Here is a 16379-nt window from a genome sequence, read left to right as displayed (position 1 = left end):
TAATGAGAGCCAGAAGATAAGTTTGTCAGGTCCTTACTCTGGAACATAGCTCAAGATCAAAGCTGCTACATCTTTGAGACCATGCATGTCCATACCAGGCAGAAGTCGGTGGCCCACACGATCCAATCCTAAATGGCCACTGAGAGAAGTCTGTATGCTTTATTGAGAGTGATAAATATAAATTAACAATATTACCATGTCAAGGCTTGTTCACTGGGAAAAGGCCCTGCTAATCCATAAAGGGCCACTGGACCCAGGGAAGGGGGAAATACCCTAAATTGTTTAGGCAATAGTGCTGTACCAGAGAAACTAGAGGGTTTCTCTTAATGCTGAAGTGATTCCTCATGTGAAGAGAGTGAGAAAGGAGCTGTAAAATGAAGTCAAGTCACTACTGCATGAAAACCAATACAAATTGAAGTTGTAAGACAAAAAGCAATTGGGAGAAATTGAACCAGCAACTTCTTTTGCCATCAGAGGTAAAAATTCTGCTGTCATGAGTTAAAAAGGGCTCAAGGCGTGACTCTCCTGAACAATACTGGACCCCCTTCACAATTCACAAGTGAACAGTGTTACCAATTTGTTATGAGTGCGGCGAGAATCTGGGCAACAGAAATATTAATTAATCCCTTGACTGATGTATTAGCAATCTGCTTACTTTTGAAAGTAACATGGCAAGAGTAAAATGTACCTTTTCAATGTTAAAAGCTCCTTTACAGTTTAAATGTGTATCATTTCTAGGTAACACCTACATACTTTACTTTAAAATATTTAATTATTTCAAGATTGGTTTTGATATTAGATCAAAAGAAATTCCATATCTCAACACAATCTATCCTGCTGCAACTGAAGGTAACTGCAGAGCACTTGTGCATATTTACCTGGTGAAGCATGGGCGCCAAACTTGTGGAACACTTTGTGACTGAATTCATCTGCAATAAGCTAAACATAAACAAACAAAGTTATTTTACTAGCTACATTTTTTATGCATGCATCTGCTAATGATTAAAGTGTTTCAGAAGTCTATATCTACACTCTCCTTACATAAATGAAAAAAAAAAAAAACAGGGATAAAGCCTTAGGAAAAAAAAGTAGCATGAAAATAAGAGTCATAATTAAACTATTCACAAATGTTGGCTTTAACCCCGATGAAACTTGTACATATACCTAAGGTTAATTAATTTGAGATGTTCCACTGAAGTTAAGAGAGTTGCAACCATGTCTCCTGAAAATACTTTCAGAAGATCTCAGAGTATTTAAAAAAAAAAAAAAATACCCTGTTACCTACATACCTCTAGTAACTTGTTCCTCAAGAGGTGTTGCTCATGTCCATTCCAATAGGCGTGTGTGCATGCCACATGCATTATTATTGGAAAGTTGTCCCCAGTGGTACCTGTCAAGTCTGCTGTGGAGCCCCTTGGATTGCTGCCTTCGTGGACAAGTCCCTGCCGACCTGCTGCCTGCTCACTTCCTTCTTGTGGTACTATTCCGACGGAGGGGGAAGAGGATGGGATTTAGAATGGTCATGAGCAACAAATCTCAGAGAACAGTTACAAGAGGTAGGTAACCATTTCTTCTTATCTGCTTGATCATGTCCATTCTTGTAGGTGACACTCAAACAGTTTCTATGGAGTGGAGGGAGATGGTGCTGATTGCAAAATCACCCTGCCAAAATTTGTTATCCTTTGCTGTTGGGTAATGTAGTGCAATGTAAAGGTATGAATGGATGACCACGTTTGCTGTCCTACATACGCCTTGAATAGTGACCTGTTCTCTGGTGGCATGAGCTGTCAAGTGCTAGAGCTGGAACCTTAGCCAGACTAACAGGTCCTGAGGTAGGAAGTGATCCATGACAAAATATGCTGGGATGAGATGGGGAGCCCTTTCAGCCTCTTGGCTATAGCAATAAAGAGCCATGGCGACTTACAAAATGGCTTTTTGAGTTAAATGTAGAAGTCTAAGGCACATCTGACTTCCAAGGAGTGGAAAGCTCACTCCTTATTGCTGGTGTGGGGTTTTAGAAAACTGGCAGAAAGTTATCCTGGTTCACGTGAAAGTGTAAGACTACCAGCTCAGGTAGGAATGCTGGATGTGGATGCAGTGATACTTTGTCTTTATACAAGGCTGCATATGGGAGTTTGGAGGTGATGGCTCTGAGACCTGTCTGGCTGAGATTATGGCCACTAGAAAAGCCACATAAGGAGCAGATCACTAGGAGCAGTCCCCTGAGTTTGGAAAAGATCAGGTTAAGATCCCACTATGGGCCAAGGTGTCCGAGTTGGTGATATAGTGTGTCCAAGCCCTTTAAAAAAAGTGCTCCACCAGGGGGTTGCCAAAGATCAATCTGTCTCCCATACCTGTGTGGAAGGCTGAAATGTCCACCAGGTGCACCCTGATAGATGATACATTTAAAACTCTTGGAGTTGGCTGTAAGAAGTAGTTGAGCACAGTGTGAACATGGACCTGTCGTGTGGAAATACCTTTTTGGAAGGACCAAACTGAGAAACACTTCCACTTTGCTAGGTATACTGAGTGACCAGAGGACTTCCAGCTTCCCAAGTCTTAATACTGCAGCTTAAATTGATTCAACCATGGAGTCTTCATGCCATGAGAAGGAGGTACTTCAGGTTGGGGTGTTGTAGTTGGTTCTGGTCATGGTGTGATGAGTCTTGTTCCCTCAAATTTTTTTCTATCCGTGTCCGTCTGCTATGTACATTGGACAAACGTCTCAGACACTTCGCCAAAGAATCAATGCCCACAAAACAGACATTAGACAGGATCACAAAGAAAAAACAGTTGCTTGTCATTTCAACCAGAAAGGACACAGTCTCAATGACCTGCTAACCTGCATCCTACTTCAGAAGACATTCAAATCTGCACTTGAAAGGGAATCCTCTGAACTGGCATTCATGCTAAAATTCGACACTCTCCGCACGGGACTTAAAGACCCCAGCTATCTTACACATTACAAAGATAGCTTCCCCAATCATCACCTCTAATACTATTAACTCACAGGCATTTCCCCTTCCCCACCTCTAATATCATTAACTCACTGGCATTCACCTTCCTTCCCTGCCCCACTACATCCTCCTCCTGTTCTGTAATGTGATTTGTCCTTTTCATGTGTGTTCATTTTTTTTAAATTGTATCCTTTAGTATATATGGTTGTGACTATTTTCTTCCATTATTTGATCTGAGGAAGTCGGTCTGGCCCACGAAAGCTCATCATCTAATAAACCATCTTGTTAGTCTTTAAAGTGCTACATAGTCCTGTATTTTGTTTCTGTGTAGTAACTGACATTCTTTGAGATGAGTGTTCCTGTGAGGTGCTACACATCAGGTCAGTGCACTGCCGCTGAGCCTTCAATCGGAGTTTTCAGAATGCAGCATCCCTGGGGTTGTGCATGTGTGTGTCTGCAGCTGTATGCTCTTAGTTTGCAGGCATCACATATGCACAGGTCCCCTCACCCAGTTCCTTCTCTACCCCAGAATGAAACCTCTTACGGAGGCCAGATTTCCAAAGTAGAGAGGAAGAAGGGAGGGTAGTGGAGCACCCATAGAGACACTCATCTTGAAAAACTTGCACAGGTGAGTAACTCCAACTTCTTCTGGAGATATCACCATGCATGCTCCACATCAGGTTAGTACAAAGCTATATCTGTTTAAGGAGATAGGGACTTCAAGATCAGGCATGAATGTGGTAGACAGGACCAACCTGCTGAATTTTTGCTTGGATAAGGGTCCTTGTGTAAGCACACAGTGTTTTGCACAAGTGTGGTATGATGACCATGCAGCAGCTATGACTCTAGTGGAATGTGCTCATATGTTGTTACAAGGAACCTCCTCTAACAAAGCCTGATACAGCCCGAAATGCAGTGCGAGAGCCTCCGAGAAGAAATGGGTTGACTCTTACTGTGGTTTCCTATAGACAGAAACAATCTTGGAGAGGATCTGAACAGTCTAGTGCATAGTACTCTGCATAAGTTAAGCGAAAGTAAAAGCAAAGTACTCTGCATAAGTCAAGCATGTGCATCTTAGATTCGAATGAGTTCACATGTGGCTTGGGGAAGAAAGTGTACAGTCTGATTGAGTTGGAGGAATGACCTTGTCTTGGAGATGGTACGTTATGTAACATTCTCTTCGAAAAAGGTGGTATACAGGGAGTCTGCCATCAAAGCTGCAATTTCTCCCACCCACCTAGACAATGTAATGGCTATGAGAAAAGTATTCATAGAGAAGCGCAAAAGAGAAGCAGCCATTGGGTCAAATGGAGATAGAGTAAGAGTGTACAAACCGAGATGTAAGTCCTAAGGGTCCACTGGTGGGGTGATAAAGTGCTTGTAGGCCTTTCAAAAACCTCTTAGTAACGGTATGTGCAAATATTGACAAGTCATCTATATTGAGGTGCAAGGTTGTTGTAGCAGCAAGGTGAACCTTGATGGAACTCATGCCAATGCTCGCTTGTTTCAAGCGCAGGAAGTCATTGAGTATGAAGAGTAATGAAAATGTAGAGGGGGCAACTTGATGGTCTAAGCACCATACTGAGAATCTCTTCCATTTTTTAAGGTGAGTCTTACAGGTGTTCTGCACCCTACTGTGCAACAGAACTCTTTGGACTGTTGTCAACACTCTAGTTCTTATGCAGAAAACCATTCAGGAGCCAAGCTTTCAGATGCAGCATGTGAAGGTTTGGATGACTGGTCTGGATTCTGGCCTGGAAGAGGAGATTTGGTTAGGAAATTGGTGGTATGCATAACCATCCTAGTTAGGAAGGGAAACCAATGTTGTTGCAGCCACAATGGCGCTATGAGAATTAGGCATGCTTTGTCCTTCCTTGCCTTGTGGACAACCCGAAAGGCATAAAGAAGAGGGGATGACCTGCTGATTAGGAAGGCATCTCCCACGGAGCCTTTCCTCATGTCGACTCTTGAGCAGAATTGGTGACACTTTTTGTTGGATTGTGTGGCGAATAGATCTATGGTGGAGTGACTCCGCTGATGAAAAATCCATGACAAGATATCTGGGTTGAATTCCCTCTTGTGGTTGGTGGGAAGGACTCAGCTGAGGGCATCGGTAGTCATATTGAGGGTGCCTGGAAAGGTATAGCCATGGAGTTAAGAATCATCTGGATAATGGATGTACATTGGGCTTGTAAACTGTTCTGAGCCAGCCCTGTAGACATTTCATATGGAGGGAGCATTGTTGAAAACAAAATTGCACGCTGCCATGTGGCCAGGAGCTGGAAGCAGTCATGTGCTGTCCTTCTGGGAATGGATTGCAACACTTTTACCAAGGCCCCTATTTTGTTGAAACAGTCTGTGGGAAGAAAAGCAATGGCACTTGTAAAACTGAGACAGGTCCCTATGAATTGAATCTTCTGAGTAATGGTTAATGTTGATTTGGTTTCATTTATTTGCAGGCTAAGTGTTGGAATAAATGCCTGGTGATTGATAGCGAGTGACGTGAGTAGTCTTCAGAGCATACTTTGACAAGGCTGTTGTCCAGGTAAGGAAATAGATGGCATATCATGACACTTTGTTTTTGCAGGTGACTGAAAATCTTTGAAGAAACTTTCAGAACTGTACAAAGGCCAAATGGTAGAACTTTGTATTGGTAGTGCTGTGTACCTAAAACAAATCAGAGAAAATGTCTATGAGCTAGATGGATGGAAATATGAAAATATGCAAGTCAAGAGAGGAAAACCAATTGCCCTGTTCCAACACTGGTATAAAGACAGCAAATGTCACGATCTTGAATTTCTGCTTTTTAACTAATTTGTTCAGTGCTCACAAATCCAAGATGGGTATCCATCCTCCCCCGACTTCTTCTCCGTGAAGAAATAATGTGAACAACCACCTTTTCTCCAAAATTGTATTGGGACTATTTCAATCACGCCTAGGTGAAGGAAATGTTCCACCTCTTGTTGGAAAGGATTTTTGTGAGAGTGGTCCCTAAACAGGGAATGGGGAAGGGCATAACAAGGGGGTATAGGCATGAAGGGAATAGTATAACACTGTTCAATTATCTGGAGCCCCCATATGTCAAAGGTTATACGTTGCCAGTTGTTAAAAAATTGAAGTAGACTGATGAAACTTAAAATTCCAAGGATGACATTGGAATAGGCAAGAGACTTTCTCTACTCTCGACATGATGTTCAAATTTGCTTGCTAGATTATTGTGACTGTTGTGAATTATTAGGAGGCAGATGTCATTTATTTCTGCCTCTGCCATGATTCTGCTGATGCTGGTCTTGTCTCATGTATTGTTGGGTGTACTGTGGATATTGTGGCCCAGGGTAAGGCTGGTACTTGTATTGCCTCCTTCCAGGTGCTGGATTATGGACGCAGAGACACCGGGGTGTTGCTCTGGAATCTTTCATTGAGTGGATGAAGTTGTTAGTGTTGCCCGCAAAGAGATTCTGTCGAATGGGAGATCTTCGACAGAAGATTACATTTTCCTAGGGAAAGAAATGGAATTGGACCAGGAAGCTCTCCTGATTACTACTTCAATCGCTGTTGACTGTGTAGCCGCATCGGCCATATCTATGGTGGCCTGTGGGGCTGCCCTAGAAATTGTATGGCTCTCAGTAATTACAGCCCTGAACTGTTGTATCTTTGCCTTCGGAATGTCCAAAATAAAGTCATTAAGTTTGGTATAATTCCTGTAGTCATATTTACTTAACAGAGCAGTGTAGTTTGCCATTTGGAATTGTGATGTTGAGGACATGTATACTTTGTGTCTGAACAAATCAAGCCTTTTGCTGTCACAATCAGACAGCGTGGATCTGAAATGTTGCTACTTGTTCTTTTGGCATGTAGCTTCTATCACCAACGAATTAGATATAGGGTGAGTAAAAAGCAACTGAGAGCTCTTGGATGAAACAATATTTTTTGTCAGCTTCCTTACAAGTAGGCCCTGCAGTTGCAGAAATTTTCCAAATCATCTTTGCCCCCCAGCCTCGTGATTGCTGGATTGATGGGTAGTGATATTCAGAATATGTCACAGAATGCCAGATGTCCGTCAACTTGTGTTCGTTTTTGGTGACCTCTTGGAGCACTGAAGATATTCATTTTAAAAGGTCCTGGAAATATGCAAAATGATCTGTTGTAGTCAGAGGAGGAGGAGGAGGCATGATTGCTTCATCTTGTGACGAGGATTCGTTTGTGTTCAGCAAGGTGTCAGGTGATGGGTCAGAGGGGTCCCTTTCTAGGGCTTACTGTTGGTGGGGAGATGGGGACTGCAGTGGAGGGGAATGTTGCAGTACACAATGGTGTTGCCGAGTGTGGTGGTGTCTGTGTCGAGATTGCCAGGGACTCCGGTATTGCCATCATGGGTATGGCATGGGGGGTGGCATACAAGGGTTACAATACCATGGTGGCATGCTTCTATGCCTGAAATGTAGTGGGTGGGTTCTGGCAAAGTAGATGGAGTGGTTGGAGAGGGGGAAATTATTTGGAGAGAAAACCACATCCACATCCTCTTCAGAGTTGGTGGAAAATCTTTCTAGTGACAAAATGGGTTACGGTGCTAGAATACTAGGAGAACAATCAGTACCGAGGAAAGGTGAAAAGTGGAAGAAATCAAGAGGTCCCTATGTTGCATACATTGCTGTGCTGGCACAGAAGGTGCTGTGGTTGGCTGCACTGATGTTATCTGTAGTGCCAGATGGTCTCAGTACCAGATGGCGAGGTGATTTGGTCCGTGCCATTGTGGTGCCAGTATCGGTGCTGAGTGACAAAGTGTCAGGTTACTGGAGTTTAAGGGAAGCAGTTAGGTCACTGCTGCGTCCATGGGGGAATGTTTGCACCAAAAGTGTGTACAAAGGGGGCCATGTGAGGTGTCAAACAAAAGCTTACTTTCTACTGATTCTGTATATGCATTCCATGTATCTGTATAATGTCTGTGTGTGGAGTTATGAATATGTACTCTGTATGGAGAATGGAAGTTTCTCTGTATGCGGTTGAGCAATTGGGCTCAGCCTATGGACATGCTAATTAGCAAGGCTCCAGGGACAATAGGTCTCTTAAGTACCAGAGACCCACCTGGGAAGGAATCTAGGTGCCTGGTCAGAGACCATGTGACTCTCTCCAGCTTGGAAGAAGCTTAGGGGAGGCGGGGGGGGGGGGGGGGGAAGAGAAGATATAAATAGGTCAAGATGCCATCTTGGTCTTCAGATCTGCTCCTGGCCCCAGATGCAGCTTCGCAGGGAATCACAAGCCAGGAAGAACTGTGGACCCATCCTGACATAGGATGTACACCAAAGACTTTTAAACCATCAGTTCTAACATCTCTGCTGCGAGCCTACATGGAGAACTGGGAGATCCGATGCCTGTAATGTAGAATATTTTAACAACTTTACTCTCATGCTTTTCTTTCTCTTAGTAATAAACCTTTAGATTTTAGATTCTAAAGGATTGGCTCAGTGTGATTTGTGGGTAAGATCCAGGAGGTAAATTGACCTGGGATGTGTGGCTGGTTTCTTGGAACCGGACAGAACTTGTTTGGAGAAGGTAAGATTGGGCTCTAAAACTCCTCACTTGTGTATGAGGCATGGGGCCATCTGGGGCATGGAGAGAGCTAGGGTGTCAGAGGGGTTTTGCTTATGAGGCTTCTGGCTGTCTAGGCAGGCAGCAGAAGTGCTCTGTGGGACTGGTTTGTGGCCTGTTTGCCAAGGTCTCCAGTCTGGGGGCTATAGAGAGCCCCGAATTTCAGCAATTCGCCCTGAGCAGACGCCCTTAACTATGCCCAGACCCAGCTCCGTCCATCACACAAACTTGGCACTGAGATTGCTTGCGGTGACAGCAAAATGTTCTTGGTGCCTGATGGTGCTGCAGAAGCCTGAAGCCTCGGAGCTGAGTTTTGAACTACCTGCTTTCATTGCAAAGCTGGAGATGACTGGTGTGTGGTAAGTGCTCAGGAACAGTACTACCATGTCTCTTGGAACCGAACATGTTGGTGAGTGCTGTTTCAGTGCGGAGGCCTCCTGAGTCAGAGAAGACGTTGACTTTTTCTTGGGCTTTTGGTCCTTTGTGTTTGTGGCTTTTCAGGCAGCTGGCCTGGATTGGAAGCTGGTCAACAATTTCTTGAGAAGAATGAGTTTGAAGTCTCGGTCTCGTCAAGCTCTCGATTTTAAATTTGCACAACCCAGGGATTTTTGAGAAACATGTGCCTTGCCGAGGCATCCGACACATTGTGCATGTCCATCAGACACCAGTATGGGGTCTTCACATGAGGAAAAGCGCTTAAAGCCCAGTGAGCCAGGCATAGAGCCAGCTATTTAACTAAGGGAAGGGATTAACTGGGAGGAAAAAAAATCTTTGTTTTAGAACTATAAACTGTGAACTGCTAAATAACTAACTGAAGAATAAAAATAGACTGAAAAGGGAATTACTTATCTAACATGTGGGATGAGGTAAGGAACACTGCTGAGCTCCATGTCTGGCTAGAGGCAGTAGAGAAGGAATTGGGGTTTGGGGAAAGGGGGTCTTGCGCATGCACGATGCCTGCAAACTAGGAACACACAGCTGCAGATGCGCGCATGCGCAGCTCCTGGTACAGTGCTCTGAAAACTCTGATTGAAGGCTCAGCAACGGTGCACCAACCTCATGTGGAGCACCCATGGGGACATCTCTTGGAGCAGCAGCTAGGGGTGCTTTGCAAAGCAAGAGATCAATTGCTTCAACAACTGGTACTGACAGTAAGAAGGAACTGAGCAGGCAGGGAGTTGCCAGGGACCTATAAAAGTCACCATGAAGGTGCTACTCCAGGCTGACTTGATGGGTACTGACGATTATGCACACAGCGTGAGCACACATCTACTGGAATGGTGAGGAACATGAAGTTGAACATCTGTTTTATCTCATGAAATGGCAAGGCAAGTTTTACACATTCTCAGGGCCGATAATTGAGGGCTGGGGAGACAAAGAGGGCAGTCACTTCAGTTACTGCAATGGGCCAAGGGCTCTGGCCTAGTGCACCACTACCACTACCACTACAACAGCAGTGGCCAGTGTTCTGGCCCTTCTAATCGCCAGCAGAGTGATGGGTGGCACTGAGGGCCGGCTAGGGGAGGCATGGTGTCAGTGGGCAGGAAGGGGGGGAAATGAGGGCTGCCTGAGGCCTTCAACCAAAAGCTCTGTTCCTTCCAGGGGACCCAGAGTCGAAGCCCCACCATTTCCCAGGGCCCAGTGAAGTCTGTCACCAGTCTGGTCCATTGTCAAGGCTGCTGAGCTAGACATAAAGTTAACATTATACTAACATCTTCAGTTTTAAAACAACTTATTTTATAATCATTTTAGATTTTAGAAATAATAAACTAGAACCTCAGAGTTACAAACATGAGCGTTACAAACTGAATGGCCAACCACACCCCTCACTTGGAAATGGAAATACTAATTCGGGCAGCAGCACAGACCAAACACAGAAACAAAAACACCCCTGCAAATCGAAGTACACTACAGTGTTAAATGTGAACTACTAAAACAATAAAGGGAAATCAAAAAAAAAGATCTGACAAAGTAAGAACTGTTTCTGTCCTTGCTTCATTTAATTTAAGATTAAAAGCAGAATTTTTTCTGCATAATAAAATTTCAATGCAGTATTAAGTCAATGTTCAATTGTAAATTTTTGAAAGGACAACCATAATGTTTTGGCCAGCATTATGAACATACAATCTATCTCCATTCCTGAGATGATTAGTACTCTGAGGTTCTACTGTACTTTTAAATATAAGGATTTTTAATGATTTAAAAAAAAACTATTGTGGGGATCTGTCTGCTTCCCTGTTTTTACAGTTTTTTTTCTTTTCCAGATGGAGAAAAATTGGCTATAAAATCAGAAATAAAAAAAACGAATTACGCAAAGTGCTGACAAATACACTGAAGCTGAGAAATTCACACACACACACACACACACACATATTTAGATATTACTAGTGTTGATACAAGTTTTTCAGATGCTTTTTTCCCCTTCTTTAAAATATGACATCCCTTCAATTGATTTGTACAAGTCTCAGGGAAAGAATCGTATCATCCTGTTCACTGCATGGACCCAAGAGGAACAACTGCCTTTAGCATATGGTACGTTACTGCTAATTAACTCCTGACTATTTAGACCCCCCTGGAAAAGTTCAAACCTATGCTGTCCTCAGGAAGCAAAATTACAACTCAGGGTAATCTGGACAGTGCTCGTATTGGACAATTAAAAAAAAAAAGCTGTTTGAAGGTTTAAACTCTTACTGATATTTGCCCCCATTGGCATACATACACTTATACCATTTGTATACTTTCTGTTTACACATCTCCAAAATATATAAATAAATATCAATATGGGCTTACCTCTTGCTGCTTTCTCTCATATTTATGTTATTTTAATATAATAGTAATTACACATATGGGAGCAGAGACATGTTGAACAATTTCCTTTGACTTACTCCTATGTTCATTTAAACATTCCTGAGTTGTTTTAAAAACAACATACAAAACTACAAGCACACACCATCTGGTTCACTCTTAAATAATCCCAAGCAGTTCATTTGGAAAGGTTTGCAAATTAAAGAAAATGGTATTAGTACATAACTCAGTTTTAATAGATTACTCAGTTCATTGCCAGTCCCAAGCTGTGGATAGCCATGTGTTCAACAAAGTTTAACTGTACATGCACACAGGACATTGTGTACTTAAAAACAGACAACTGAATTACTGAAATTTGGAACAAAAATAATACGTTAATATCTTGAAATGAAATTTGTTGGTAGTTCATTTAACTGGTATATTATGAGTTACCCAACTGCAGTAATTATTATTTTTCCTCTAAACAGATACATGTTCTTTACTTCTTATCATAATATTTTTGGAAGAAATTTCTCATGGAGTATCTTATATATATTCTAAATTTGCATATAATTATAATAAGAAGTGCACACAGTTCAATATAACATAATAAATAAAAAGGAACAGAATTATAAAGCCATTTAAAAATCATTTCCATACCTGTGGTGTAAGAAATTTTTCTACCCGTTTGGCTAAAAAGATTTTCTCCAATATGGAGTTGACTGATGGTCTATCCCTAGGATTCCTTTTAAATAACTGTGAAAGCAGATTACGTAAATCATAGGAATAGTGCGGAGAAACAGGAGGAAAAGATCCAGAGATTATCTTCAGTACCAGGTTTTTCATGTTACCAGCTTCAAACTATTACCAGAAAGAAATAAATTAGTATATATTAATATGTAGACTGTCACGTTAGCACAGTCACAAATGACAATTTACATACACATACCAAAATAAAAATTATTTCATGAAATATTTGAAGGGCCATTATCAAAAGGACTTCTAGATTTCAACTGAGTCATTTGATAGTAAATATTTTTATTGTATACAGCTCTTCCACACTGAAAAATAAGACTACTTTTGGGATTCTGAAGTGTTTTGTGCTTTTTGGTAGCTCTGTAGCTACACTTAACCAATAAAATTGTTTCCAGAGCTGGGCAATGGTAAGTGGTAATAGACTCATAGACTTTAAGGTCAGAAGGGACCATTATGATCATCTAGTCTGACCCCCTCCACAGTGCAGGCCACAGAATGTCACCCACCCCCTCCTAGAATAATCCTCTCACCTATATCTCAGATATTGAAGCCTTCAAATACTTTGAAGACCCCAAGATGCAGAGAATCCTCGAGCTGTGATCTGTACCCCATGCTACAGAGGAAGGCGAAAAACCTCCAGGGCCTCTGCCAATCTACCCTGGAGGAAAATTCCTTCCCGACCCCAAATATGGCGATCAGCTAAACCCTGAGCATGTGGGCAAGACTCACCAGCCAGACACCCAGAAAGTTCTCTATAGTAACTCCTATCATCCCTCCATTGACCTAGTTACCACTGATAATGAATGGTCACTTAGTTACCAAGATCATGTTATCTCATCAAACCATCCCCTTCATAAACCCATCTAGTTTAATCTTGAAGCCAGATAGATCTTTTGCCCCCACTACTTCCCTTGGAAGGCCATTCCAGAATCTCACTCCTCTAATGGTTAGAAACCTTCATCTAATTTCAAGTCTAAACTTCCTACTAGCCAGCTTATATCCATTTGTTCTTGTGTCCACACTGGTATTAAGCTTAAATAATTCCTCTCCCTCCCTGGTATTTATCCCTCTAATACATTTAAAGAGTACAATCATGTCCCCCCTCAGCCTTCTTTTGGTTAAGGTAAACAAGCCAAGCTCCCTGAGTCTCCTTTCATAAGACAGGTGTTCCATTCCTCGGATCATCCTAGTGGCCCTTCTTTGTACCTGTTCCAGTTTGAATTCATCCTTTTTAAACATGGGAGACCAGAACTGCATACAGTATTACAAATGGGGTCTCACCAATGCCTTGTATAATGGCACTAACACTTCCTTATCCCGACTGGAAATACCTCGCCTAATACATCCCAAGACCGTATTTAGCCTTTTTCATGGCCATGTCACAATGGCAGCTCATAGTAATACAAAACAATGATTTGAAGTAAAATCCATACGGGTTGCAAACCTTCTTCCTTTTAGTTCAAAAGTCTGGCAATCTGATAGATAGGCAGCAAGGGGAGGAGTGTGTGTAGTTAACAGGATTAACTGATAAACCCAGGCTTATTGGTAAATCATGTAATTGACAACATGTTGACACCCCTCATGGTTACAACACTAAAGTTAATTTTAAAAGCAAGCACATATCATGAAAATCCCTGCATCAGCTCAATTATAACTCATCACTCTGAAATTTGGCACTGAACAAAATAATGAAACGTATGTTTGTAAACAGAGTTGTAATTCCAAAGTATTTCAAAGTATTTTAAAGTTTCTACTTACTGCATGTTTAAGTGTGCACATTTCATACAGAACACAACCAAGAGCCCATATGTCACTAAACAAAGAGAACAGATAAATTAGTATTTTTAGAGTAGAAACTATCTAGAAGAGTGATTTGGAGACTGTGGCTCTTTAAAGTTTGTGATTTAATTAATGAATCATGATGATTTACTATGTTAATAACCAATCAACTTGTACTAAGTAATTAGCTTATTTGCCATAGGCAGGGCTCGACAATTAGGGCAATCTACTTCCCCATGGCGAGTAGATTTTAGCCCAGTACGGCACCACAGCACGATCAGTGCATGCGCAGCGTGCCAAACTGCATGGCTGGCAAGTGGGGCTCGCCACCGCTTGTCAAGCCCTGGCCATAGGCATATGTATATTCAATCAAACTAAATATTTCTCCATCATGCTGTTTAAATAACATCAGTACCCTAGTAAATGAAACAATTAATTCACTCTACCATTGGTTTTTTGGGTAACAGGGAAACCTACTCTGGCTTCTGAATTACTGAGATCTGAGGATCACTGCACTAGGATTATGTTCGTGAAACCAGTAAGTGATCAAAATTAAGCATTTTTGCATATAGCCAACTGTATTTATTATCTTCCTATTTTAAAAAAAAAAAAAACCAACACAGCTCTTCCAAAGATAGCACCACATATTTTGGCTCCAGACTTTTTATGTAGGAATCAAGGACTATTACTTACCTGTAATTGTTGTTCTTCGAGATGTGTTGCTCATGTCCATTCGAATGAAGTGTGCGCATGCTATGTGCACGGTTCCTGGAGCGTTTTTTTCCCCCCATCAGTACCTGTCGGGCCAGCAGGTCGCCCCCTCGAGTGCCATCGCTATAGCAGAGCATAACTACCCCTGCTGGCCTTCCCCCTCCTTAGTTTCTTCTTGCCCGAGACTCCGACAAAGGGGAGGTGTGGGGTGGGGGGGGGGGAGGGAAACGAATGGACATGAGCAACATATCTCTAAGAACAACAGTTATAGGTAAGTAATAGTCTTTTCTTCTTCAAGTGATTGCTCATGTCCATTCCAATGAGGTGACTCCCGAGTTGAAACCATAGGGAGGTGGGGTTGGCGATACACTGCTAAAGAAACAACGCAAAAGTTATGAACAACCAACCATAAATTTATTTAACATAACATAGTAAAGGAACTCATCTGAGGTGTTTATATCATCAGTACATACATTAGCTCCCCCCTCTCCCCTTTTTTTGTTAGGTTTACAGAACTGAACTGAACAGCGGGACCCAGAGCAGCATCATTCCTGGCCTGCTGGGTAATCGCATAATGTGCCGTAAACGTGTAAACAGAGGCCACTCTACAAATCTCAACTATTGGAACTTGCGTCACAAAGGCTGTGGAGGATGCCTGAGCTCTAGTGGAGTGTGCCTTAATGTGGGGCAGCTCCCTGTGTGCCAGAATATAACACTCCCGGGTACACGAAGAGATCCAAGAGGACAGTCTTTGTGCCAATACTGGTGACCCCTCCATTCTTTCTGCAAAAGAAATAAACCACTGAGATGATTTGCGAAAGTGCTTCGTTCTGTCTATGTAAAAGGCTAACGCCCTTTTTGCGTCGAGTGAATGTAAGGCCTGATACTTAGGGGAGCGGTGGGGCTTCAGAAAGAAAACAGGTAAATAAATTTATTGGGACATGTGAAACGAGGAGACTATCTTAGGAAGGAAGGCTGGGTGCGGGCATAGGTTGACCCTATTTGCGGAGAACACCAAATACGGGGGTTCTACCATCAAAGCCCTGAGCTCGGACACTCTCTGCACCGAGGTTATAGCTACAAGGAAGGCCACCTTAAGGAACAAATACTAAAGCGAGCACGTGACTAAGGGCTCAAACGGGGAAGACATAAGCCTAGTAAGCACCAGATTAAGGTCCCACTGAAGCACTGGTGCCCTCACGTACAGAAACAATCTACTGAGACCCTTGAGGAACCTCTTAACCACATGGTTGGCAAAAAGGGATCTGCCACCAACCCCAAGGTGGAAGGCAGACATGGCCGCCAAATGGACCCTGATAGATGAGGTAGATAGACCCTGGTTCAGCCCCAGTACTGGTTATCCTTGACTGCCTCTTTGAGCTGTGTCAAGCAACCCTGTCTCCCTATTGACTTTCCATAGGGAAAACCTTTTCCATTTGGCTGCCTAGGCCGACCTGGTAACCGGCTTTCTAGCAGAACCGCCTGCACACCCTCAGAACAAGCAAGCTCTAGCTCCGTTAACCATGGATAAACCAGACCATGAGGTGGAAGGACCTGACATTTGGGCGGCACAGGAGACCTTCCTCCCAGGCTTGACTGACCAGGTCCTGACTGAGCGGAAGAGGCTGCGGCTTGTCCCTCACCATTTCCAGCAGAATGGGATACCAAAAGTGCCTGGGCCGGTCCAGGGCTACCAGTATGACCTGGGACCTGAACTGCTTGGTCTTGGCTAGGACCCTGGGAACAACAGAGGAAAATGTGTACAGCAGGCACCGAAGCCAATCGATGATCAGAGCATCCCCTCTG

At 42.8% G+C, this 16379-nt stretch overlaps 1 protein-coding gene across 9 annotated transcripts in view; it reads right to left on the bottom strand.

Moving 5' to 3' along the window:
• Positions 1-16379, bottom strand: part of NEK1 (NIMA related kinase 1) — a 150242-nt gene that overhangs the window by 95941 nt on the left and 37922 nt on the right. For all 9 annotated transcript variants that reach the window (XM_025185930.3, XM_075931131.2, XM_006111681.5 and 6 more), the window contains 3 exons: positions 13842-13896; positions 11988-12188; positions 879-939 (listed from right to left, as the gene is read on the bottom strand). In XM_025185930.3, the coding sequence (XP_025041715.3) occupies positions 879-939; positions 11988-12188; positions 13842-13896 (317 nt within the window). The remainder of the gene's footprint in view (positions 1-878; positions 940-11987; positions 12189-13841; positions 13897-16379) is intronic.

Source organism: Pelodiscus sinensis, chromosome 4, assembly GCF_052426305.1.
Source record: "Pelodiscus sinensis isolate ZL-2025 chromosome 4, ASM5242630v1, whole genome shotgun sequence".
NCBI classification, from domain to species: domain Eukaryota; kingdom Metazoa; phylum Chordata; order Testudines; family Trionychidae; genus Pelodiscus; species Pelodiscus sinensis.
Note: the sequence above shows the minus strand (reverse complement) of the source record. Positions and strands in the feature narration are given on the sequence as shown.